The sequence below is a fragment of the Suncus etruscus genome, chromosome 6 (genome assembly GCF_024139225.1).
Source record: "Suncus etruscus isolate mSunEtr1 chromosome 6, mSunEtr1.pri.cur, whole genome shotgun sequence".
NCBI lineage: Eukaryota > Metazoa > Chordata > Mammalia > Eulipotyphla > Soricidae > Suncus > Suncus etruscus.
The window spans coordinates 23,943,031-23,970,073 of NC_064853.1; the positions used below are offsets into that span (position 1 = coordinate 23,943,031).

Below are 27,043 nucleotides of genomic sequence, written 5' to 3' on the forward strand. Positions count from 1 at the left end.
TGCAAGCAAAATGGGTGCTCTAGCCCTATGCACTCTCCCTGTCCTTTCAGAAACTCTGCAGAAGTGCTTTCTAGGAGACAGTCCAGATGTTTCTGGGGGAGTCTAGCCCAGCCACTGCAGAAAGTAGGGACTAGGGGGGTGTGAAGATTAGGGGACTTAGTCACAGGGTCAGGAGAGGAGCACCAGGAACAGAGTCCCGAGAACTCCAAGTCTGCTCTGTAACCACCACTTCTAAGGCCTCCCCACTCCCAAGCACTGAGGGATGGACCTCCAAAACACCTCAGGGACCCTGCTCAGCCCACCTGGGGTTTCCTGCTCTTACATTCCTGCCCAGCTACCAAGCAGAGGTTTTCCAAAGTCCTGAGGGACACTCCCCAGCCTCCAAAGAAGGGATTGAGGGCCTGGTTTACACCAGGCATAAAGGAGTGTTTTCATCCTTCAGTTCTCTGTTCTATTTGGTGTGGGGGCTAAAATTTGACCCCAAGGTGGAGGGTTGTGGGGCTGGAACTGCAGCAGAAACAGCCTTGGCCTTCCCTGGGTGCCAGCTCAGATGGCCAGAAGTGGGTTCAGGTGGACTCTCAGTGGTCCTCAGGTTCCCCCCTCCCTTCGTACTCCAGAGGGGAGGTGCATGGGGAGGAGGGCAGGCAGACATCTGGCTTCTGGTTTCCTCTTTGATTCTGGAGACCAGCTCTTGCCAGGTATGGGGTTTGGGGAAGCCCCATACCAGAGCTTTTCTCCCTAGCCTGGGGAGTGCTGGGAGGCTTGGCAGGCCCCCAGCCATCCTTGTCTTTTTCCCCTGACTCCCGGCCTTCCCTGGGTGCCAGTTCAGATGGCCAGAAGTGTGTTCAGGTGGACTCTCAGTGGTCCTCAGGTTCCCCGCTCCCTCTGTACTCCAGGGGGGAGGTGCATGGGGAGGAGGGCGGGCAGATATCTGGCTTCCGGTTTCCTCTTTAATTCTGGAGACCAGTTCTTGCCAAGTATAGGGTTTGGGGAAGCCCCATACAAGAGCTTTTCTCCCTAGCCTGGGGAGTGCTGGGAGGCGTGGCAGGCCCCCAGCCGTCCTTGTCTTTTTCCCCTGACTCCAGGCCTTCCCTGGGTGCCAGCTCAGATGGCCAGAAGTGTGTTCAGGTGGACTCTTAGTGGTCCTCAGGTTCCCCCCTCCCTCTGTACTTCACGGGGGAGGTGCATGGGGAGGAGGGCGGGCAGACATCTGGCTTCCGATTTCGTCCTTGATTCTGGAGACCAGCTCTTGCCAGGTATAGGGTTTTTCTCCCCTGGACTTCAGTCTTTCCCTGGGCACCGGTCTAGGTGGACTCTATAGGGGTCAACAGGCTTTCCCCCTATCTCTCCCTACACTAATGGTAATGCGCTCTGGGAGGAGGGCAGGCTGTTCTAGCACTGGTTTATATTGAGACAGTCAGTGGAAATTTTTTCTCTTTGTTTTCATATTGATATTATTGTGTGCATATATGCTATATATCCATAATATCCATCTTGTATTGGGACCTTGATACTGCCCTACAAAGCTCATTTCTAATATTTTACTGCCTCAGTCCCAACCCTTACTTCCCCCCATCCTTCCATGTAGGTGCAGCTAATGACATGAAGCTCACCACATAGAGTGATGAGTGCAGTTAGAGAAATCACTACACTGAAAACTATCATAACAATGTGAATGAATGAGGGAAAAAAGAAAGCCGGTCTCGAGTACAGGTGTGGGTGGGGTGGGGAGTAGGTAGATCTGGGAAATTGGTGGTAGGAATCCTGCACTGGTAAAGGGGGGTGTTCTTTACATGACTGTAATCATACAAGTACAATTATATTTGTAATCACGGTGTTTAAATAAAGATAATTTAAAAAAAAAGCTATGCAAAAAAAAAAAAAAGAAAAGAAACAGCCTTGGGAACTAGGCCCTGGCACTGTACTCCTGTCCCCATGGAAACCATCCCCAGCTCATGAGAACCCCACACCCCAATAGCCCTGGAGGGAGGACTTAGATGCACCCTCTAACACACAGAAAAGGAAAGCCTGAAGAGGGGAATCCCAACCCATGCTGACTCCAACCCACTGCTGACTCTGCAGGGTGGGTAATGCTCAACTGTGACCCACAGATAGGACCCAAGTCCTTCAAGGCTTCCCTTTGGGGGGGTCACCCTATGACACTTGTAGAGGGGCAGCGTCTGGCAAGCCCCTACACGGGCAGAGTGGGCAAAGAGCTGGTGAGGGGCAAGCACAGCCCCATTCACTCACCCCAGGCTGGGGCCGAATCCAGGGAAGCTTCCGAGGCTGGTTATCTGCATCCAGAACTGCAAAGGTCATGAAGGCGCTATTGATGTGGCGTCGCTGAGTCTCAGCCTCCTGACGATAGGCCTCCACGCACACACCCACCTCCATGCTACGGGGAAGGGAGGTTAGGTACTTCCTTGCTGGACCCTTTCCATCCTCAGCCCAGCAATCAGAACCTCACACACACATGAACACATGCCCACGTGCACACAGGTGAGTTCACAGATACCCATGTACAAAGGATACCCACCAAGAGCAAGCATACATTTGCACACACATTCCTACAGCTCTCACTGGAAACACAACTGGGCAGTACTGACAGAGTTTCTACAGCAGACCTGGCCTCCTGTGGGTCTCTGAAGACACAGAAAGGAACAAAGCGGCCTGGTCCACACCCTCATGAACTAAGAGCTGGAGGACAGGGCAGCTCACACGTATCTTACCATATCTACCTATTCAACTAATATATCCTGCAAGGACTGGAGGGGGACAGGCCAGGAGCTGGAGCTAAGTCAATACAGAGTAATGCCTGTTGCCTGCATACTCAGTTGTTCTGAGAGCAGAGCTCACAGCAGCTCTTTGCCTTCTTTCTGCACGCCTCTGTCATAGTTCAGTATAAAACAGCAGTTACCCGCTGTCCTCACCCGGGAGGTGAGGATCCCCAAATACAGCCTTTTATCCAAGGGAAAATAAAAAAATGACAGTAGTTTTCTGAGGAGTAAAACTGTTGTTGGAAAATCCAAGCTAGACCCTAGAGGCCGGGCCTCATAGCATCTCTCTCATGGCTGCCCCGTGCCCAGCAGCAGAATGTATCCTTCTGACCAAGAATAATCACAATAACAGTAGCAGCAATAGGAGGAGGTATGTGGGATTATAGGATTTTTTTTTTTTTTTTTTGGTTTTTGGGCCACACCCATTTGACGCTCAGGGGTTACTCCTGGCTATGTGCTTAGAAATCGCCCCTGGCTTGGGGGGACCATATGGGACGCCGGGGGATCGAACCGCGGTCCTTCCTTGGCTAGCGCTTGCAAGGCAGACACCTTACCTCCAGCGCCACCTACCCGGCCCCATGGGATTATAGGATTTGATTTATCATCTTATCTTGTAGAGGTGGAGGAGAAATAATAGTAATAATAATATGAAGGTGGCAGCAAGGTTTCCCATCATGGAACATTTTTTTCTGGCTACTCAACTAGAAACTCACTCCTCACTTGAATCCTCCTGTTATGGCGGGGCTGTACCAAACCCCGTTTCACAGGTGCAAGGACTGGGTGGCTCAGGAGTCTAAAATTCTTCACAGAGCCAAGAGCCCTGAGTGCTGCCAAGTGTAACTCAAAACCAAAAAAAAAAAAAAAAATCATGAACAACTTTTGCAACTTTATTTCATGAGTGTTCTCTGTATCTCATGATGATTCCATTAAAAAAAAAAAAAAGTTAAGATGCACCCACACAGGCATTGTAGTCAGAGAGATACTATAGGCCCTATAGGGAATAAATTACTTTGTCTTGCATCCTGCCAACCACAATTTGAATCTCTGGGACCACATAAGGCTTCCAAGCACCATCAGGCATCACTCTTGAGCACAGAACAATTAGTAAGAAAAACAAAATATAGGGGGGTCAAAGAGATAGTACAGCAGGCAAGATACTTGCATTGCACATGGCCAACTGGGATTTAATTCCCAATGCCACATAGAACACCACCAGAGTGATCCCTGAGCACAGAGCTAGGTATGGCACAAAAAAAGAAAAGAAAAAATAATAAAGAAGTAAAGTTGTTCAAAGTTACACAGTTGGGTAGTCTGGCACAACCCCACATGTTAACTACACCACAATCTGTGAAATCACTAAGTATGATGCGGGGACAGGATTTTTTCCAAAGGGAAGGTCTGGGGATGCCTTATTTCAGAAAATGGGAAAGGGCAGATATTGCAAAGCCCTGGTTTGTGACCTAAAGCACAGGAGGCACAGAGCTGGGCAGGACCCAGGCGAGAAGAAAGTGGAAAAGATGGAGAAGGGACATAGAGCCCTGTCTAAAGGTAAGACAGATCCTGCAGGCTGGCAGCCAGCTTCCCTCTTGGGTCAGACAGGAGTGTAGGGTATTCCAGGCTGTCCAGCCCAGACCCTCACCTATATTTTGTTTAGGGGCCATACCCAGCATGCTTAGGCATTATACCTGGCTCTGTGATAGGAATCACTACTGTCAAGCTCGGGGATCATATGAGATGTGAGGGATTGAACTTGGGTCGGCCACGTGCAAGGCAAGTATGCTACCTGATGTTTTCTTTTTCTTGGTTTTTGGGCCACACTTGGTGGCAGTCAGGGATTACTCCTGGTTCTGCACTCAGAAATTACTCCAGGAAGTCTTAGAGGACCATATAGGATGCAGGGATCAAATCCAACTTGGCCGTGTGCAAGGCAAATGCCCTTCCTGTTGTGCTATGGTTCCAGCTCCCCAACCTGCTGCTCTACTTCTCCAGCCCCTCACCTGTTTTTTGGTTGTTGTGTTTTTTTTTAATGGTCACAACCCGAAGCGCTCAGAGGTCAGAGGCTACTCCTGGCTCTGCACTCAGAAATCACTCCGGGGAGGCTCGAGGGACTATATAGGATGCTGGGAATCAGCCTGGGTCTGTCCCAGGTTGGCCACATGAAAGGCAAATGCCCTACCGCTGTGCTCTCTTGCCCCTCTCACCTGTTCTTGAAGGCGTTGTTCACAATGGCCTTGAGCACCAGGCGATCCCCAACCTGGGATGGGCCTCGGAAGTGGAACATCTCAATGGCCTTCAGCGTCGGGTGGGCCCGGCAAAGGCGGCTGGAGGAAGCCAGGGGGTGAAGGGACAATAGAAATGCCCCCCTCCCTCCCATACTTCAGAACCATTGGTTCTGCAATCCAGCTACCCATATCCACCAACCCACAGGCAGGCCTGCCCAGAAGAGAGTTAAAGTTCTTTCCTTGAGTTGAGAAAACAAGTCCAGGGGTGAGATTGGAAAGCAGCTGAGTGTGGAGGTGACAGAGGAAAGCTTAAAGCAGGGCTTCCTCATCTTCCACTCAACCTCTAGACCTTGTTTATTTAAATGGGGGGAGGTGGAGGCACACCTGGCAGTGCTCAGGGACTCATACCAACTGAATTTAGGGTCATTCCTGGCAGTACTCGGGGGACTATGTGCGGGGACCAAACCAGCCTCTTGGTCCCTCTAGTCTACCACCTGCAAACCCCATTCTTAACTAAAAGCTTCAAGGCTCAGTGAAGTGCTCCTCCCTGACTAGACAGACTTTGCTTCTGCTTGTTCTCGGTGTATGTCTCACAGTCACACTCTTGACCAAGCTGCCCACAATGGTGTGGTTTATGTACTGTGTCCTAAGGTGAAACCCTGGAGTGGGGTCATTTGCACCAGAACTAAAAGATAAGGAAGATTTTCTTTTTTTGGTTTGTGGTTTTGGGGCCACACCCAGAGGCACTCAGGGTTTCATCCTGGCTCTGGACTCAGAAATTGCTCCTGTCAGGCTCGGGGACCATATGGAATGCCAGGGATCAAACCTGGGTCTGTCCCGGGTGAGGCACATGCAAAGCAAATGCCCTATAGCTGTGCTGTTGCTCCAGCCCCAAAGATGAGGAAGATTTTCCTAACTGAGGCGAGTGGCTTGCAGGCTCTCCTAGTTGAGAGAACAATGATATAAACTTATAGGGGGCTGAATATCAGAGCTATAAAAACCACCCCCTATTGGGAGCTGAAGGGGCCCCCAACAGGCACAGTGATTCAATGAAAAGGAGTCACTTTCATCCTTAGATCAGGGAGCAGCAAAGAGGCTTGGGGAGGAGGTGGAGGGAGGAGGCGGGCAAGATTTTAGGAGACTGAGCAGGGCTGGACCAGCAGGAAGCTGGAGAAGGAGCCAGGACAGGGGCTGGAAGGTGTGTGGTGGTACAAGGGGGCAGGGGTAAAAGATGTCTAGAGACAGCAGTCAGCACTGCCTAGCCAGGGGCCATCCTACCCTCTGTGCTGAGGGCTGTGACAACCCCCATGTGAGCAGCAGGACCCACAAAGGGAACTTGGAAGCTCATATGAAGTCAGTCCTCATGGGTCTCATGGGTCTGGGCCCTGGTCCACCAGAGCAAAACAGACAGGTAGCTGAAGCTTGGGCAGTTTGGGGGCTGCTAAGCAGCACCTCTCACCTGGCTGCGATGGTGGCCACATTCTCCATCCAAGCCATGATCTGACCCCCAAAAGTGTTGCCCTGGTGGTTGGCATGGGGGGGTAGGACCAGCTCCACACTCTCCACGTAGGTCTTCTCGGCAGGCACCATGTGGCTGCAGTCTCTGTTCTCCATGTCTGACAGGGCATAGTGGGTGACAGGGGATGAGACAGGGCCCTGGGGGAACCTCTCCCGCTGCTGCCCGCTGCCCTAGTCGAGTCTCTCATCTCCTCAGGCAGGATGAAGGGTGCACAGAAGAGAAAGGCAATGAGACTGTCAAAGCTCAGAGACATACTTAGTCCCTACCCATATGGGCAAGTGACCCTAGGCAGGTTAAGGAGCCCCTCTGTGCCTCTGAGTCCTCACAGTCCGGCAACTGTGCCAGACCTACTGGACAAAACTGAGAGATGAGACACCAGCTTGGACCAGGCTTAGCACTACCAAATCTACCTAGGACCCAGAGGTTTACAGGATGCAGTGCCTTCCTCTCATCTTACCACTCTGCAACAGTCAGCCACCGCCACAGCCACCCACTGCCACAGTCACTCACCAGTCAGTCAGCCACCCAACCACCCATTGCCACAGTCAGCCACCACCAGTCACCCACTGCCACACACTTGCCACCATAGTCACTCAGAAGTCACCACAACAGTCATCCACCACAAGTTACCCAGTACAGTTACCTGACACAAGAGTCACATACTACAATAGTCACCTGCCACAACAGTAATAAACCACAGTCATTCAGCACAATCACTGGCCACAAGAGTCATTCACCAATAGTCACCCAGTGGCATAGTCACCCATCACAACAGCCATCCACAACAGTCACCCATCAGCCTTCCACCACAGGTACTCACCACATTCACCCACAACATTCATCCAGAATAGTCACCAATCACAACAGTCACCCACAAACATCACCTTCTACAACAGCCATCTACCAGCCACCAACTAGTCACCCTCCCCATTAGTCACCCGCCACAAGTCACCCACCGTCCTTAATGGGGAAGCTGGCCAGAAGGTCCTGGATGGTTTCTGCATAGACCAACCGCATACGCCTGCGCTCAGCTGCCACGCCGTGCTCCGTCTTCTCCTCCTCTGTCTGAGGGATGATCTGCTTCAGCTTTACCTGTGGCCAGGGAGGAAGGAAGTGGACCCTGAGACAGCACAAGGGCTAGGACCCTGCCACTGTCACCGCTTGGGGCTGTGAATGACTCCCTGTCTTCATCCTCTGTGTCCATGTGACAGAGATGTCACATTCATTCTCCAAGAGCCCCCATTTGTCCCCAGTCACCTTCATGGGCAAAGGACAGAGGCTCAGAAACGCATAAGGAGATAGAAGCCTCAGGAGGCAGCACTGGAGAGGTGGGGAGAGCGAGGGAAGGCACTGGGTGGGGGTGGCACTTGGGTGCCCTTCCTCTGGGGTCTGTGCACTTCCTGAGGGCAGCAGGAGTGGCCCGGTGGATTCCCACCTTGGTGAGTTCATGGTGTGCCACAAAGGTGGCCAAAGCCTTGCACACAGTCCATTGCTTCTCTGAGCCCATGTCTTCTGAGGTCACCTGAATCCCCACCTAAGGAAGGAATGAGTCAGGAGAAGAAGTTCAGCCACCCAGGAAACACCACTCCTATAGGCTTCCAAAGCCCTGGGGTTCAGGCAAGTTACTTCCTTTCTGGGCTCCACTTGGTTTCCTCATCTGGAGTTGGGAGCAGCCATGTCACCCTCCCAAGGATGACAGAACCAGAACTGGCCCTAGAAAAGGTACCAGGTGACTGAGAGGTCAACTACACTGAATGCACTTATGGTAGGGTTGACGGTGTGTGTGTGTGTGTGTGTGTGTGTGTGTGTGTGTGTGTGTGTGTGTGTGTGTGTGTTCAACTACACTGAATGCACTTATGGTAGGGTTGACGGGGTGTGTGTGTGTGTGTGTGTGTGTGTGTGTGTGTGTGTTCAACTACACTGAATGCACTTATGGTAGGGTTGACGGGGTGTGTGTGTGTGTGTGTGTGTGTGTGTGTGTGTGTGTGTGTGTGCGTTCATGGGGTACCCAGAGACACTGTTCAGACTCTGCGCCCAGAGACACTGTCAGGACTCTTGGAGTCCCAGTGCCCTGCTCCTGACATTTGTGGTGGTGAATAGTCTCCTCACCAGCGCCCATCAGCCCTGGAACCACTGATGTTCCCTGTGAACCCCCCACTGTCAAAATCAGGCTCCCTCTTACTGATGGAGAGATGAATACTGTGGGGGTGTGGGAATCTCAAGGACCCTGGGGTTAGGTGGAATACGCCTTCTTTTTCTGAGGCTGTCTGACTTCCTCAGAGAGGACCCCGGAGGCTAGACACCAAATCCTAGCAAAAAATCATAGTCTCTCAGTGGCAAGAAGTCCCCAGCCCTTCCTGCCCCATGTAGCCACTCATGGTACTCCTGGATATTTCAGAAGCTGCCACCCATCTAGACACTGAGTGCAAAGGGGCCAGGGTGGGGCTGCTAGTGGAGAGGACATTCACCTGCCCCCCACCCACCAGTACTGCCTACCCCACACACCTCCATACTGGAATTGAAGGCCCGGTTCACTTTGGCCTTGATATTCACCACTTGTCCAACACTGGAGAGAGAAAAGCAGGGGTGAACTATCTAGAGGGGACAGCAGAAGGAGTGGGCTGAGATCCTGGTGGGACAGGCCCTTCTTCCAGAGAACAGTCACACTCTTTGGCAATGTTACTGAGTCTGTGAAGCAAAGCCTCTGGCCAGAATCATGTACCACTATGCAGGGGGGAACAAGGGGGATGAGAGAAGGGTGGGACCATGGCCCTGCCTTCCAGTTAATGTTCTCAGGTCCACAGGGAAGCTCTCTGTACCCTCCTGCCTACCAACACATCCACTTTTCTTCAAGGTTCTGCTAGCAGATCCATCCATCTTTGACATCAAAGTTTCAATGCACCAAAAATAGCCTCAGCTTTATTGCAGTTTAGCTCTTAGTGGCCTCCCCATTGCTACAGGGCAGGTCCCCATCCATAGCAACCTACTGGATGAGTGCACCCCCATAATCAAGGACCAAAGGACCTGAAAGAGAAGGTGTAGGAGGTAGGAGCACATTTAAAAATGCCTGCTTTGGGGCTGAAGAGATGGCATTGAGCTAGAGCATTTGCCTTGCATGCATAAGGACAGTGGTTCGAATCTCGGCATCCAATATGGTCCCCCAAGCCTTCTAGAAACGATTCTGAGTGTAGAGCCAGGAGTGACCCCTGAGTGCTTCCAGATGATGTGACCCCCCCAAAAAAAATGCCTGCTTTGCACCAGGCATGGGGCATGGCCTCGTTTGAGTTTTTGGCGGTCATACCCAGTGGTGTTCAGGGGTCACTTCTGACTTGGCACCTAGGAGTGACTCCTAGAGTTACTCAGGATATCATATGGGGTGCCAATAATGAGACCCAGATGGGACAGCCACATGCAAAGCAAGAGCCCTCGTTTGAGTCTTGAATCACACTTGGCTGGCAGAAGAGGGAGGGAATGGGGGAGGCCTGGGAGTCAGTGTCCATGGCTCTAGGGCAGTGTTCTGGTCTGCACAGATCCCTTGCTCTAGCTGTGCCTGCCCACCTGAACATCCCCACAGCTACACAGAGCCCAGGGAGCACCCGCCTGCCTGGTGCAGAGTGAGCCTCTTTGATGGAGCCTGGGAGAAAGCAGCAGGGACAAGGTGCCTACCTTACACCTGACACATACTCTGTCAGTGCATGGCCCAGAGCAAGTCCTGTCAGCACTCTGCCTTCGCATAGAAACAAAGCGCACAGAGCTCATTTCTTTCTCAAATACTACAATCTCCTTACAGACGGCAGTGTGGGCTCCTCCCACAACTCCTCCTCTAGACAGGAACTGGACTCAGGGCCTGGTGCATGCTGAGCATATGCATTATCCTTTGAGCCAGCCCCTCACCCCAAGTATAAGACCCTCAGTTGCAGGGTGGGCTAGGGGTCCTAGGGAAGAAGCAGCAGGAAGAGGCAGGAAGCACTTACCTGATGGTATGCTCAAAGTAGATGTCATCCATGGAGGCTGTGACACAGGGGCAACCCGCATGCCGCTCAGCTGGTGTCGGGAGGAGAAAGCTGGCATCAGTCATAGTCTCTGACAAACATCAAGCGCTCCAAACTACACCACACCCCCACCTGCACCCCCATCTTTCTTAGTGCCTCACTGAGTTACTCCAGCCTTCTCCTTATTTTCTCTCTGGGGTCCCTCCGTCCTGCTCCACTTGAGGGCAAGGAGCTTTGTCTGGTTCCCTGGGGCACTGGGTTCAGGATCTGGACCTGGCATGCTGTGAAGGGTGTGAAATAAAGATGTACTCATGCCATCTCGTCCTGGGTAGCTTCACCACCTTTGTGCCCTGGCCTGAGTTGGCCAAGCTTCTGGAATCTGCTCACAGAACCCTTATGAAAGGCATTCCCTACAATCATACTAAGGGCTCCCCATTCTGTTTGTTTGGTTTTTGTTTTTGTTTTGTTTTGTTTCGGGGTCACACCCGGCAGCGCTCATGGGTTACTTCTGGCTCTGTGTTCATAAATTGCTCCTGGCAGGCACGGGGGTAGTATGGGATGCTGGGATTCGAATCACAGTCTGTCCTGAATCAGCTACGTGCAAGGCAAATGCCCTAGCGCTGTACAGTCTCTCCGGCCCAAAAGGTAGAAGGGCCCAGGTGACAGGATAGCGAAGAGGTTGTTTACCTTGCATGCATCCAAACTAAATTCAATCACCAGAACCACATGTGGAACCTTGAATCTGAAGGATTCAAGGAGTGATTTCTGGGCTCCCCATTCTGTACTCCCACAGTCCCCTATTCCCCCTACACAAACATAAAGGGCTGGGGCAGAGATCAGATCAACACCTGGTTCCTGCCCACAGTGCTCTCCAAATTGATACGGCTTCAAGGAGTCATACTGAAGGCTGTGCAGAGTATCAGGGAGAGGCTAAAGAGCATGATGGTAACAGAAATGAGAGAAGAGAGGCCCCACGCCGAGCCTTGGGGAAATCAGAGACCAGCTGAGAGATGAATGTGGCACTCAGGATATGCCATGTCTGAAAGGAAAATCTTGAGAGCAGAACCATAATATAGCAAGCAAATAGGACGCTTGCCTTGCATGTGTCTGACTCAAGTTTAATCCCCAGCATCAACTATTCCCAGCTCAAATACCAACAGGAGTGATCCCTAAGTGTAGAGCCAAGAGTAAGCTCTGAGGATATATCTGCCGGATATAGCACCAAAACCAAAACAAATAAACTAAAACTAAAAAGGGATCTTCTCTCCTCTAGGCATGGGCTAGGATGGCCCAGAACACAGCCTCACCAGACAGGCAGGCCGTGGTATCGATCCACTTGAGCAGCTGCCCGATGCTCAGCTCGTCACGCTGGTTGGTGTGACAGGGCAGCACCAGCTGGCTCATCTGTACCTCTGTGGGGTTCCGGTACCCCTGGCCGTCCGCCATGGCATCACTGTGATTCTCTGCATGCGAGATTGACTTGCGGGAAGAGCGGCTGGAGAACACAGAGGCAAGGCCCTGGGGATAGGCGGGGATGGAGAAGTCAGTTCACAGGCCAGCCCTGTGACCCAAGGGCCGCCATTTTCTCTAGATCCAACTCCAACAGCCTACCCCAGGTCCTCAGTTTCATGACTCTCAATGCCCTTGGGGTTCCATTTCCTTTTGGCCAACACAAGCTTCCAGCTAACTTAACTTAAGACAGAGGAATGGGAAAGGAGAGAGAAACTGCCAAGAATTCTGTCCTCCCCTCAACTGGAGGACCAGCCTGGATTCAGATGGACACCCCTACTGGAAAGTCTTTTCCCATCCATGCAGGGAAGCCTTATGAGTTTCAAGCAGCCAAGTTTAGGGCTCCATTACCTCCCCCGCCCCAACAAAAAAAAAAAACATTTCCAGAAGCAGTGCTTTCTTCCACAGCACTTTTCTCCCTTTCTAAGGCCACCAGCAAAAAGGCCTGTCTCCAGCAGCTGGCTCTATGGCCAGCAAGGGCTCTGGGGAATCACCAAGCAGCTGTCTGGTCCACACAGGGCCGTAGCAGCTGCCAGCTGGAAGACCAGCAGAGAAAATCTCAATGTTGTGAATTAACGATGAAGATGGCACCAGGGGCTTCGCATGGTTCAATCCCAGGCAAAAGAACGGGGTGTGTCAGTCTTCCCTAAGCATGGAGGATTAGGAAAGGGGCACCAACTGGCTGACTCTGTCTCACTGCCCCAGTCTCCCTGAGCCAACTAGGAGTCTGAGGAGGAAAGGCACAGAGGGACGGCACCAGAGTCCCAGTTCTTCCTGCCAACACCCCCGTGTGTAGCTGAGAGCACGCACGCTCACTCCTTAGTGAGAACTCTGCCAACGTGTGAGTTCACAAGAAACCTCAGAGCAAAGGACAAAACTATCTTCATTTGACAGGTAAGGAAACTGAGGCACAGAGCCCAGAAACCACACACACCAGAGATGTGGGCTTAGCAGTGAAGAGAACCATGAGTCCACGCATACCCATTACGATACAGACTGGGGGTGGTGGAATGTTCCCAGGGGAGGCTCCATAGAAAACTTTCCACAATTTATCTAATCATTTCAAAACACCCCAAAGTGACTGGCTCAAGGTCACTGTCTCCACAGAGGTAGAGCTGGGATTTCAAGCAGGCCTGTGTGACTCAGAAGAGCAGACCATCCCCAGAGAGGTAGCCCTCTCCAGCTCCCTCAGTTCCAGGCACAGTGACCAACTCCTAGCGGAAAGGAAGGCAGTCCCCAGGCACGCTCAGCCTGGATGAGGCCTGGATGAGGGTGCCCAGCAACCAGGCTCTTGCAGGGGGCATGGCTACTGCAGTCCAAGCCGCAGCACCAGTCACCATGGTAACTACTGCCAAGGCATTTCTGGCCTGGTGTGCACTGGGGGCCTCTTGGCTAGGGAAGCAGGTGGCTGCCTTTCTGGGTGTGGGATATGGAGGAGGGAGGAGCCGGCAGACTGTTCTCCCACAGTCTTCCCAAACCCCTCCTGCAGTCAAGGGCTCCAGGCAGAACATTCCAGAAAGAGGCCCTAGAGAAAGCTGGGGAACTGTAGAGAGAAGCAGACAGAAAAAAGGGGACAGTGCCTGTGAGATTTCTGGGCAGCTCTGGGCAGGTACACCCGGAAGGCCATTCCCACTCCCATCTCGTGAGGTCCTCAGGGGAAGCACTTGGTGGGGAGAATGAGGCTGGAGACACCCAAGATCAGCAGTCTGATTATGTCTTCACCTGGCCGACCCCAACTCCACCAACCTCTTTCTAGGGCCCTTTCATTGTGCTTTGAAGAACAACTTTTACCTATCCATTCACTCATTCACTCATTCATTCACCCTCACTGGACCCCACCTGGAGATGCAGAGACCATCAGGCCATCCTGTGGTACTCCTGCTGCCATGCTCATGCCTAGCAGGCCCACGGTGGCTGCTCCCCAAAGGTTTCTGCAGAGAGGCCGGGTGGCTGGGTTCAACCCAGCCTCACCTCTCAAGGTACCCCATGATCCTGAGCAAGTCCCTCCTCTCCCAAGGCTGTCATATTGTCTCCAGCGGCTGGAGGTCTTGGGAGGACTGACAAACACCAGACAACTGAAGGCCAGGATCCTGGCGGTGGGGGTGGGGGGTGGGGGCTCTGCCCGGCCAACCCCACCCCACCCTGGAGATTTCTAGATAGTCAAGGGGCCCTTGCTGCCCCTCCAGGCAAGCAGAGGATAAGCCCCACTGTGGTGTCCATCCCCCACCAGTCAAGAGAAGGGTACAGAGGCCCTGGGCTGTCTTCTAGGAGGCGCAGACAGCTGACACATACACACTGCCTGCCTGCATTCCCAGGCGGTCCTGCCCACAGATGGATGCTGGCCCGGCCTCCGCCTCAACCAGAGGTGGGCGGGCCTCCGAAGGGAGGCCAGCCAATCAAAGTCAGGGGCGTGCTCGGCCCAGCAAGCATTTAGCCAATGGGAGCACAGGACCAGACCATGCCCCCCAGGGTCTTGCAGCGTGAGTCAGAACCCTGGATGGCTGGTGGCTTGAGCCAAAGGGCCAACAAGGAAGCAGAGAGCCAACTAGTTGGGAGGGCACTGGGGGTCAGAGATGTGCCCTCTCAGAAGGCTGTCATGCCAGGCACCGGTCCCTGGCTACAGCAGATTTGATCATCTCGTCCAAAGCCTCAGCTGGCTGAGATAAGGGCCATGTCTGCTCCTCCCGGGCCAGCATCCCAGCCACAGTCCTGCTGAGTCAGAGCACAATCCCTCATGGCTAAGGAAACTGAAGCACTGTAGAATAGACTGAGGGCTGGCCCAGCAAGGGAGACAGGACTGCACAGGGCTACACTAACACCTGGAACTTGGGGTCCCTCCCTCCTGCCACCACCCCCAGATCCAGCCTCCTCTAGGTCCCCCGACTGCTGTTGCCCCGGACTGTTTCCACAGCTACCCAGAGAAGAAGGTGCCAGACCACAAAGGCCCTGTTTCTCTCTACCTCCACAGCTACCTCGCCCCAGGGAGAGAAGCAGTCTCCATCCACTGTGGGAGCCACCAGCCCCACCCCAGGACAAGCCTCTCCCAGCTGCCTACTCTGGCTCCCAGTCCATACATGGCAGTTCCAACTTCCAGAGACCAGGCAGCTGTCCAATGGCTTTGTTAACACCCAAACTACACAGGCCTCCTGAGAAGCTTCCTGCTTCCCAAAATGGCTTGGAGGCAGCAGCCTGCACACACAAATCCAGGATACTCGGAAATATGTGTGCGTGCACGTCTGGAATGCAGAGAAACAAATGAGGGAGAGAAATGCTTGCAAGCCAGCAGTACAGAGAGCAGAGAACTGGAATAGGCCTTGAGATTCTCCAACAAACAAGGAGAAATGAGATAAAGGAAAGAGCCAACCAGAGGGCTGAGGGCACCAGGGGATTACTTCACAGACATCTGAGCATCCAACAGCATTAGGTCTCTCTCTCTCTCTCTCTCTCTCTCTCTCTCTCTCTCTCTCTCTCTCTCTCTCTCTCTCTCTCTCTGTCTCTGTCTCTCTCTCTCTCTGTCTCTGTCTCTGTCTCTCTGTCTCTGTCAGTCTGTCTCTCTCTCAATGACAACCAACCTTTTAGAGCACCTCCATGTAGCCCCAGGACATGGCATTCAATACTAGTGGGACAGGAAAGGTTGGGAAGTAAACCAATAATTTTACTAAACATCCTGGCAGGCCACTTATTCAGTTAAGATTTACTGAATAGGGGCCAGCGAGATAGCATGGAGGTAAAGTGTTTGCCTTGCATGCAGAAGGACAGTAGTTTGAATCCCGACATCCTATATGGTCCCCCGAACCTGCCAGGAGCCATTTCTGAGCGTAGAGCCAGGAATAACCCCTGAGCACTGCTGGGTGTGACTCAAAAATCAAAACCAAAAAAAAAAAAAAAAGATTTACTGAATATCTACTATATATCAAGTCTATACTAGGAAATTTTCTACATATTTATTTCTTTCATTCTTACAGTGAACTGCTACAATGAGCAGTTCTAGTATATCTTGGGGAAAGGACTGGTCCACACTCAGTGGTGTTCAGGGGGTCACCCCCTCCTTCTTTGGGAAAGGAGGAAGGAGAAAAATCACTGTATAGGGAAAGGATATTTTGTTTGTTTGTTTTTAGGGACACACCTGGCAATGCTCAGAGGTTACTCCTGACTCTGCACTCAAGAATCACTCCTGGGGTTGGAGTGATAGCAAATCAGGAAGAGAATTTGCCTTGCACACGGCCAACTTGGGCTCAATCTCTGGCATCCGTTTGGTCCCTGAACCTGCCAGGAGTGATTTCTGAGGGCAGAGCCAGGAGTAAAGCCTAAGCACTGCCCCTCGGTGTGGCCCAAAAGCCCCCCAAAAAAATCATTTCTGACAGGCTCAGGAGTCATGTGAGATGCCAGGGATCAATTTAGGATTGACAGTATGCAAGGCAAATGACCTACCCACTATACTACTATCACTCTGACCCCAAGGAGCATTTCTTTACGGTGCTTCTCAAATAGTGGGGTGCACCCCCCAAGGGGGCACGAGGCTCCATAAAGGGGTACGTTTGACCTCAGCAAACACTGTCATAACAAGCTAAGCCCCGTGTTTATGCCTCTGTATGTCTCTGGAGCTGAGAGTCGCTGTGTCCTGCTTCAAACCCTGCTTCGAAAAGCTATGCATTGCAAAACGTGCTCATTGGAGCCATTAATCCAGACATCAACTCTGATGGAAAAATCAGCTCAGATTATTTTATATATTTTTGTTTTGCAGGTTAGTTATTTTTTTAATAACGATACTATTTACAGTCACTCGGGAGGGGGCGTGAAAAATGTTTTCTTCTTCCTAGGAGGCATAACGGAAAATAATTGAGAAGCACTGCTTTAGAGGGACTTGATACTGGGATACAGTGCTGCGAAATCAAATAAAAGGTTCCTGCATGCAAAACATGTGTATTAGCCCTCTGTGCTATCTCTCCAGTGTAACACATACAGGCAGAAATTCCCCTCACAGCCACATCCCTGGCCCTCAATCACACTCTAGAAAATAATTTTTTCAGTACCAGGGATTGAACCAAGGCCTCACAAATGCATAGCTTTACCTTTGAGTCACATCCCTGATTCAACTACATTCTCTTATGTTTGTTTTGTTTTGGGGCCACAAACAGCAGCACTCAGTATGACACTGAGCCACAATCCTGGCTCTGCTCTGAGAAATTACTTCTGACAGTGTCAGGGACCAATTGGGATGCCAGGAATCGAATCTGGGTGAGCTGCATGCAAGGCAAATGCCCTCTCCACTGTGCTATTGCTCCAGCCCTTCAACTACTTTTTTTTTGGGGGGGCCACACCCATTTGATGCTCAGGGGTTACTCCTGGCTAAGTGCTCAGAAATTGCCCCTGGCTTGGGGGGACCATATGGGATGCCGGGGAATCAAACCTCGGTCCTACTTTGGCTAGCGCTTGCAAGGCAGACACCTTACCTCTAGAGCCACCTCACTGGCCCCCTCAACTACTTTTTTGTTGTTTTTTGGGTCACATCCAGCAGCGCTCAGGGTTACTCCTGGCTCTGCACTCAAAAATCACTTCTAGTAGGGCCTGGAGAGATAGCACAGCGGCGTTTGCCTTGCAAGCAGCCGATCCAGGACCAAAGGTGGTTGATTCGAATCCCGGTGTCCCATATGGTCCCCCGTGCCTGCCAGGAGCTATTTCTGAGCAGACAGCCAGGAGTAACCCCTGAGCACCACCAGGTGTGGCCCAAAAACAAAAACAAAAAGAAAATCACTTCTAGCAGGCTATGGGGACTATATGGGATGCCGGGGATCGAACGCAGGTCCATCCTGGGTCGGCAGCATTCAAGGCAAATGCCCTACGACTGTGCTATCGCTCCGACCCAAGATTCGTCTTTTTTTTGTTTTTGTTTTTTGTTTTTGGGTCACCCCGGCAGCGCTCAGGGGTTACTCCTGGCTCTACGCTCAGAAATTGCTCCTGGCAGGCTCGGTGGACCATATAGGATATCGGGATTCGAACACTGTCCTTCTGCATGCAAGGCAAACGCTTTACCTCCATGCTATCTCTCCAGACCCTCATCTTTCTTTTGTTTTTGTTTTTGTTATTTTCCTCTTGGAGACACTCTGGCAGTGCTCAGAGACTGGGGAAAGCCTTCCTGCCAGTACTCAGAAGGCAAATGTATGCCAGGGATAGAACTCAGCCCTCCTGCCTGTATAACCTGCATTCAGCCCATTGAGCCATCTTTCTGACCCTAAAAGGTAGGTCTTATTATTAGCCCCAGTGTTCTTTCTTCTCAATGAAATGGGGCATTGAACGAGAGAATCTGAGAATCCTTCCAACCATGACATGGGTTTGCCTTATAGGATAGACTGGCAAATTAGGTCCACAGGGTGGGGTGGGTGCAGACTGCTCAGCTACTTACCATGTCTCACTCACACCACCCTTGTGGCCACGTGATTTCTGCTCCTCATTCTTAGAAGCCACATTCCCACATTCCCTTGAGCAGCACCCTAGATGTGCATCCACACCTCTTCTCCCTGAGATGCTTCCTGGCACCTCCTCTCTAAAACACTCAGCATGGTCATGTTCATTTCACTTGAACATACTCCTTGCTCCACCAGGCATGAGCCTTCTCTCTCCTCCTGGACCCAAAAGCTCCAGCACAGCCTGACTATGGGGGACCAAATAAAGGAATTCCACAGGTCCCCCATTCCCACTCATGTCCCACCATGTAGGCAGAGAGAATGCAGGCCATAAATTCGGGCGAGGTGCCCTCCTACTGACCTCACACCCCTGTCTCTTTACCCCATTCTAGATTGTGGAGCTGAACACATCACCTGTCTCCCTTCACACGCAAGGACATAATGTCCTCCGAAATAAGACACCCCAGACCTTCCCTGGGCCCCCTAGAAAGCCTCCCAGGGATCAGAGCAAGGAGTGGAGTGCAAAGGGACAGAGGAATGGCATTTCCTGAATGCCGCCCTACCCCCTTCTCCTCTCAAATGCAGGCAGCTATTTGCTGGCTTATGTTGAGGTGCAGATCCTGCTCAGTCCCCCAGCTTTGCACCATAGTGTCAGGACTGAGCCTACACAGCCCCTGTTCCTCTCTGCCACTGTGTCTACAGCCCACTTGTGTGGGTGAGGAAAGCGAGGTGGGGGGCTAAGTGAGAGGCCCTGGAGTCAGGCTGATCTGGGTCAGCCTCTGAGAAGTGGAGAACAGACATCCCCTTCCCACCTACTTGCATGAAGCATGAGGGGGATACAAGCACCAGCTCACTGTGATATGCTTGAGGGAGGTGGCAGGGCAGGAAGGAACAGGCAGGCTGGGCCAGCTAGTCTCTCCTGGAACCCCACAGGGTCTGACCACTTTGATTCTCATTTTGGGGATGAGGCGGCATGAGAACTGAGGTTCTGAAGTTGGGGAGACCACAGAAGAGAGGCCACACGCGCATACATACAGCCACATGTGTGGGTGCCTACACACAGCTACCCAAGCACTGCAGAGCCACTCAGCTGGGAAATAGGAGCATGGGGACTTGCACCCAGGGTGTTTAGCTCGAAGTCTGGGACATACTCTCTCTTGGGAGGGTAGACTCCTAACTGTTGCACGCACACACACACACACACACACACAAACACACACCCTGGCCATTTGCAGCAGACATCCAGCCAGCTCTTCCTTGTGGCACTCAGGTGGCCAAGTCTTGGAGTCTTGAATGGGGAGAGAGAGAGAAAAGGAGAAAAAATATGTACAGATACACACATGTACACATACATATATAGAAAAACGTGTGTACACTCATGGGTGTACACAGACATGCTGAATGTGCAAGGCACACATAGGCACATATGCATGCGAACACACACAAACACACACCCCTGAGCAGGAGGCAGGAAGCGAACCCGCCTCCTGTCCACACACACATTCCTCAGCCCTGCCACGCTGGTGCAGGCAGCAGCTGGGACTTCCTGTGCCAGGAAGCTGGGAGGGCGGGTGGCTTCCCCCAAGTCCTCAGGCCGCACAAAGCCAACTCAGCATCTCCTCCCCTGTCTGAGATCCCACAGGGTCCCCTTTCTCCTGTCCTCCCAGGACTGTGGCCCTTTGTCTCCACTTCCCCTCTTCACCCAGCTTTCCCTCACTTATCCACCAGCTTTTGCCTCCAGAGCATGCAGGGCAGAAAGGCAAGAGGGGACCAGGAACTATATTCAGGGACAGACCAGGCACTACAAACCAGGCCTCAGCCTGGACCACCTCCAGCCAGGTCCTAAGACCCAGAGGCTGCTGAGTACCGCATTCCCCATGAAAAAGGTTTGTTGAAAAGTGATAAACAGGGGCCGGAGAGAAAGCACGGAGGTAAGGAGTTTGCCTTTCATGCAGAGGGATGGTGGTTTGAATCCCGGCATCCCATATGGTCCCCCGTACCTGTCAGGGGCAATTTCTGAGCATAGAGCCTAAAGTAACCCCTGAGCGCTGCCAGGTATGACCCAAAAACAAAAACAAAAACAAAAACAACAAAAAAAGAAAGAAAAGAAAAGTGATGAACAGGCAGAGAAGAAAAGCAGAGGGAAGTGGGTCAGCCTGTCTCCCTGGGTGACTTCAAACCAGTCTGAACCCTACTTTCTTATTTTGTAACACGAATAAGGGCCTCACTATGAAGAGATGAGACATGGTGTTTCTAGAACACAGCACAGGTCTGGCCGACACAAGTGCTCCAAGGCTGCACACTCTGCTGTTAAAAGACTGAGGCTACTTTAACCACACAAGAGGGGTTGTTACAGCTTCCTACCACCTGGGTGGGCTTTGCAGTGTCCCTGCCAAGCCAGGGGTGAGGCTCTCAGGCCATAAGAGAGCCACAGGGACTTTGAGCAGTAGGGAATGGAGGGATGCAGGCTTTGTGCCCTATTCTGAGCCAATGACACCCAATGTCTCTGTCAAACAAGCCATCTTTCTACCACCAGGGCTTCACTTCAGCCACAAATTCGAGACTGGACTGGACAGGTCTGGACCACCAGAGTACCCTGCACAGATGCTTGCTCACCTAAACCTGAGCCTTCTAGGCTCCTGAGAGGTCAGACCCCCACAGAGGACTTGACTTATGGAACAGAGGCCAGCTTGGGCTCACCAGGGCTTGTTCTGTCTGTATTGGGGAGACGGCACAGGATCAGTCCTATTCTGCAATAGCAGCCACACAAATCAGTGTCAGCACTAAGTGCGCCACTCACTGACCGCATCACACTGAAGTTGAAGGTCTCCCACAGAGGGCCACCTGGTCAGGTCCTCTCAGCATCTGACCTGAGGCCTGAGAGCAGATCACCCCAGCAGCTGGGACTCCACAAGCATTCCATTATCAGACCGTGTCCATGTTTTTCCTGTTGCTATCACTTGGCTCGAAGTTACATGCATGCTGGGATGACTCCAGCTTAGTGGTTGTTTATACACAAAAAGCCTCATGATTTCATCCATCCACAAGCTCAGCAGTGACAGTTCCTGCTAGACCCAACTGGATGTCCTGTGGCTGCTGAAGGAGGCAGCTAGGGTCGGGCATGGGGACATGATGAGAGAAGGAATGATTCCATGGCCAAAAGAAGATAGCCTGCAGCAGGGGGCGGGAAGTATCGGGAGGCACAACCCTGAAAAGCGGGGTACAGAGTGAAGAGGGGCAGCACTAGACTAATGGACCGTCAGGCTACAGGAGGAACAGCAGGGGCCCATGTGGCTTAGGGCCAAGTGCAAGGATACAAATCTGAGAGCTGGGGAGCACAGGAGAGTTGTGAAAGAAGCCAAACCCAGAGCAGAGAGAGGCGAGAGAGGAGGTGGATTCTGGCCAGACACCAACAATCTCTTATAACTCCCAGGCACACCTTCCAGGTGCTGGAGATTCATCAGTAAACAAGTAGGCTCACACTGTGGATACATAAAGGAACACGATCATTTTAAAGCGAAAGGCACCATGAGAAAGAAAAGAGGGCAAGGGAGAGAGCTCAGAAAGGTGGTATATACATCCTAAGTTTGATCCCCCAAATCACATGCTCCCCATCCAGCCCTGAGCATCACTGGGGATTTCCCCTTATCCCCCAACCCAAGAAAAGAGAAAGAAAAAAAGGGGGGATTCAGGAAGAAACAGAGATGGGGAAAAGTGGAAGGCAGGCACTATTCTCCAAGGGGAGTTGGGTGTGCCTGGAAATGGGGACCGGAAATGATGGACTTGAGGTATTTAGGGAGGCAACATCAACAGGACTGGCTGCTGTGCGAAAGGAGAGGAAGGAGGATCAGGCTCAAACAAAGGCAGGAGACCTTGGGGTACAAAAATAAGTTAAATGGGGCTGACCTAGGTTCGACCCCCAGGATCTCATATGGTCCCCTGAGTCTGCCAGGAGTGATTTCTAAGCACAGAGCCAGAAGTAACCCCTAAGCATCGCTGGGTGTGGGAAAAAAGAAAAAGGGAAGGAAAGAAGGAAGGAAGGAAGAAAGGAAGGAAGGAAGGAAGGAAGGAAGGAAGGAAGGAAGGAAGGAAGGAAGGAAGGAAGGAAGGAAGGAAGGAAGGAAGGAAGGAAGGAAGGAAGGAAGGGAAAGAGGGAGGGAGGGAGAGAGGGAGAGAGGGAGAGAGGGAGGGAGAATGGGAAGGAGAGAGGGAGGGTGGGAGGGAGGGTGGGAGGGAGGGCTCTAGCCATAGCATAGTGGTAGGGCGTTTTGCCTTGCATGCAGTCAACCCAGGACAGACCAGGGTTTGATCTCCAGAATTCTATATGGCCCCCATAGCCTGCCAGGAGTGATTTCTGAGTACAGAGCCAGAGCCAGGAATGTAACTGGGTATGCCCCCCCCCCCCATAAAAAAAGGAAGAAAGAAAAGAAACACACCAGATGGATTCCTGGCACCATATAAAACCCCCTGAGCACAACTAAGACTACACAACCAGGACTGATCCTTGAGCACAGCTGGTTGTGACCCCAAAGCTAAACAAAACTGACAAAGGTAAAGCTGCCTGAATGGTGACGTGGAGTTCACTGGAGAGAATGCGGAAGGCAAGAAGAATGGCTGCAGACCCATGGGGCCATGCAACCTTGAGATAGGCAAAGATGGCTGCCAAGTCCACTCTGCCTGCCCTGACAGGTCACCTTCAATGTTATCCTCTTGAATCGGTCACTCTCAATGACCTGGCCACTGGCTACTGCTGAGACAATGTAGGGAGGCCTGACCTCCCACACAGGCTCTGGGAACTTTTGCTTTAGTAGGGCTAGAAGGACCCTCACACACATGGGGAGACCCCTATGAGCACTCGGAGGATCAGGCCCACCCATTCCCCAAAAGCAGTGGAGACCATAAAACCTGGGCAGATCCTGGCCCATACCATCTGCTGGCTATATGCCACTTGGTCTGCGTCATGGAACTCAGAACTGTTACGCACTTTCTTTACTACAACCTTCAGAGAAAACAAGAACCACTCAATCCCAAGGGTTCTGCTTCACAGGGACCCTTGTCACAGCTATAAGGACTGAATCAACACCATCACAGGGGTACAGTCTCTTGGGGGTGGGGACATTTACTAAGGGGACTGCAGAGGATGTTGGGAAGAATCTACATGTACACTCTTTTTTTTTTCAGGGCCCTATGAAGCAGGAAGCCTCAGTTTACTGTTGAGCTAAAGGCAACTGTTGGGAGCATTGGTGGGGGACTTGGAAGGGAGTCCTGAGAACAATGACCCATGAAAGGCAGAGGGGGCCAGATGGAGAGCTGTAGAGTTCCCAACACATGGGACCTCTGGGACAGCATGTGACACTTCAGATCCTCCAGGGAACACTCCAGACAGAGAAAACCTGGAGCAAGACTGGCTTTAGCTACTGCTTTCCTCCTGGACTGTGGGGCCCTCACACCCCAACATTATCACTGCCCCACACTTGGGGTCCCTCCCGGGCTTCAGTTTACACACTGTATGAAACTACGTCACCTTCAAAAGTGGGGACAGGATAAACCTAAGTCCTGGAAGGCCTCAGCGGAGAGGCAGGAAGGTGCTCCCTAAGCCACTGGGGTACAAGTGAAAATCCCCTACAAGTCAAGCATATGGCACCAAGGAGTCCTAGGGGTCCTGACTCTTGCCTCTTCCTTTCCCAAGTGCTCCCTGCACCAAAGCCTAGGGGCTTAGCCCTCCAAAGCCCCTTAGAACTGCTCCGTGTGGAACCTAGGCTAGCACCAACCTGCTTGGCGAAGGCAGGCCCAGTCACCAACAACAGGATGTCCACATTCTCTAAGTCTCTAGCCTCTATGCCCAGCCCAGAACCATCGGACAGTCCTGCCTACAGCCTTCCCACCTGTGCCCCTCACCCAAGAAGACAGAAGGGTGGGACCTCTCTGGACACCCCAGGTTGAAGCCCTGTGCACCTGCTCTCTCAGCCTGAGCTGCTTTTCTTTCGGACCACTCCCTTCCCCGACCTCTGTCCAGCTTCCAGGCCACAGCAGTGCCACACCCCCAGGGCAGATCAAAGACTGCTTAGAGGTCACAACCAGGACAATGACAAGGAGGAGAAAGGTCAGGCTGTGGCACACACCACATCCAAGTGACCAGGTGCTGCCAGCCTGGCTGGCCCTGGGGCTACCAGAAGCCAAAAGGCGAAATGTGGCCAAGCTCTGTGGCCCTGCAAACACATACTCGAGAAGCTGCTCCCGACTTCTGTGAAATGTCCACAGAAAAGGTATGGTATGGGCATTTTGCTTAGTGGACTACATATGCCTGCACATCTGAGGAGCTGGGCTTTGCACCCCAAGAGAGTAAGTGGTGTCTGTGGAATGTGTCCTACACAGGATGTCTAGAGACACTTTGTTTTGCCCTTTTTTTTGTTTGTTTGTTTGTGGTTTTTGGGTCACACCTGGCAGTGCTCAGGGGAAACTCCTGGCTCCATGCTCAGAAATTGCTCCTGGCAGGCACGGGGGACCATATGGGAAGCCGGATTCGAACTGATGACCTTCTGCATGAAAGGCAAATGCCTTACCTCCATGCTATCTCTCTGGCCCAACACTTTGAGGCAAGCCCTCAGTCAGGGTCACTCATAGTCATTCCCTCCTTATGGGGCAGAGCCAAGAATCTTCAAGACCATCCTAGCCAAAGGACTCCAAGTGTCCAGCACACTCACACAAACCCCAGCCACCAGCTCTGGGTGGGATCCAGAACCACAAGTTCATCTGAAAATGAAATATCTGGGTTCTCCTGCACCTTGAGGGAATATTCTGGGGATCGACTCTGTCCAGACCTTCATGAGCCTTCCACGGGACTTGCATTCTTTGGGACAGGAAGGATCAAAGTGATGTTTGCATGGATAGGGTTGCTGGTTCTGCCTCACCCTCCCTAAAAATTATCCTTCTTGAAGCCCGGAGAGATAGCACAGCGGCATTTGCCTTGCAAGCAGCCGATCCAGGACCAAAGGTGGTTGGTTCGAATCCCGGTGTCCCATATGGTCCCCCGTGCCTGCCAGGAGCTATTTCTGAGCAGACAGCCAGGAGTAACCCCTGAGCACCGCCAGGTGTGGCCCAAAAACAAAAAAAAAAAAAAAAATTATCCTTCTCCAGAGTACCTCAGAGGACATGTCTGATTTTGTTTTGTTTTTTGTTTTGGGGCCACATCCAGCTGTACTCAGGGATTGCTTCTGGTTCTGCTTTCAGAAATCACTCCTGCAGAATTAGGAGATCTTATGGGATGCTGGGGATTGAACACTGGTCCATCCTGGTGGGCTGCATGTAAGGCAAACACCCTCCCACTGTGCTATCACTCTGGTCTTGAGATCCACAATTCTTGTTTTTTTGTTTTTTGGTGGTTTTTTTTTTTTTTACTACATCCGGTGACACTCAAGAGTTAATCCTGGCTATGCACTCAGAAATCACTCCTGGTGATTGGGAGAACATATGGGATGCCGGGGATCAAACCCAGGTCCATCCTGAGTCAGCTGCATGCAAGGCAAACACCCTACCACTGTCCATACCACTGTGCTATTGCTCCAGCCCCGAGATCCACAATTTTTTTTTGGTTTTTGGGTCGGTCACAGCAGCGCTCAGTGGTTACTCCTGGCTCTACACTCAGAAATCGCTCCTGGTAGACTCGGGGGACCATAAGGTATGCCGGAATTCGAACCACCGACCTTCTGCATGTGAGGCAAATGCCTTACCTCCATGCTATCTCTCCGGCCCCAAGATCCACAATTCTTAATGAATAAATGCCTGACTTGCTGAAGGTCATTTTTTTTCTTTTTTAAAGCCAGTCAAATTGAGCAATGGGGGGGGGGGGTTTTATATACCAATTTTTGTAATACTAACATTAATAAGTTCTGATAAACCACTGCCATCGGACCAGCCTAAAGGTCATTTTTAATATTGAAGATGACCCAGGCAAGATTTATATATTACTTGGACCCAGGGTTCCTCCAAATTCCCTCACCATTCACACATCCACCTCCACCCTGCCTGGATGCTATTTTCCTTGCTATCCCAGGTGATCAAGATCCTCCTAGTCTCGTTACCTCCTTCAGGGAGCCCACCCTACTCTCCTAGCCCATGAGGGGCCCCTCTGGCTTCTCTGTGTCCCACACTCTTCTGGCCACACTCTTCTGGGACCTTCTGTTTGACCTCTCTCTATTTCCTCCTCAATCTGGGAGAGCACTTGAGGACAAGTTCAGGAGACTTGACCTGTATGTTCTAGTAGGGAATTCAGGTCCTTTCCCTCCCGTTCTGAAACTACCTCCTTCCCACCAGAGGAGAAGGGCAGTGCCAGGCCTGCAGCCAGGGAGCTGGCAGAGGACCCAGCCAGCAGCACTCACTGTCCCTGGAGCCACCAGACAGAACAGGCACGAGGCAGAGGACTCAGCTCCAGGGCCCAGAGAGGTTAACCCAGGTCACAGGAAAGAACCCCCTACCCCAGAGTCCTTGCCCCTTGTGACTTGGAGCCCAAGCAGACTTTGAGTTCTCAAATGAGTTCTACGTGGCTCAACATCAGAGCCTTGGTGTCCTTGTCCTTGTACCAGAAGTAGACCAGAAGCCTGGCAGAGAGACAGGGCCTGAC

At 52.0% G+C, this 27,043-nt stretch overlaps 1 protein-coding gene across 1 annotated transcript in view; it reads right to left on the reverse strand.

Moving 5' to 3' along the window:
• ACOT11 (acyl-CoA thioesterase 11) overlaps positions 1–27,043 on the reverse strand; it is a 43,230-nt gene that overhangs the window by 8,887 nt on the left and 7,300 nt on the right. Inside the window, exons 2-9 of the mRNA XM_049775175.1 lie at positions 11,818–12,028; positions 10,493–10,562; positions 9,024–9,084; positions 7,954–8,052; positions 7,475–7,610; positions 6,459–6,615; positions 4,979–5,098; positions 2,251–2,395 (exon numbers count right to left, since the gene is read on the reverse strand). Coding sequence (XP_049631132.1) covers positions 2,251–2,395; positions 4,979–5,098; positions 6,459–6,615; positions 7,475–7,610; positions 7,954–8,052; positions 9,024–9,084; positions 10,493–10,562; positions 11,818–12,028 — 999 coding nt within the window. The remainder of the gene's footprint in view (positions 1–2,250; positions 2,396–4,978; positions 5,099–6,458; positions 6,616–7,474; positions 7,611–7,953; positions 8,053–9,023; positions 9,085–10,492; positions 10,563–11,817; positions 12,029–27,043) is intronic.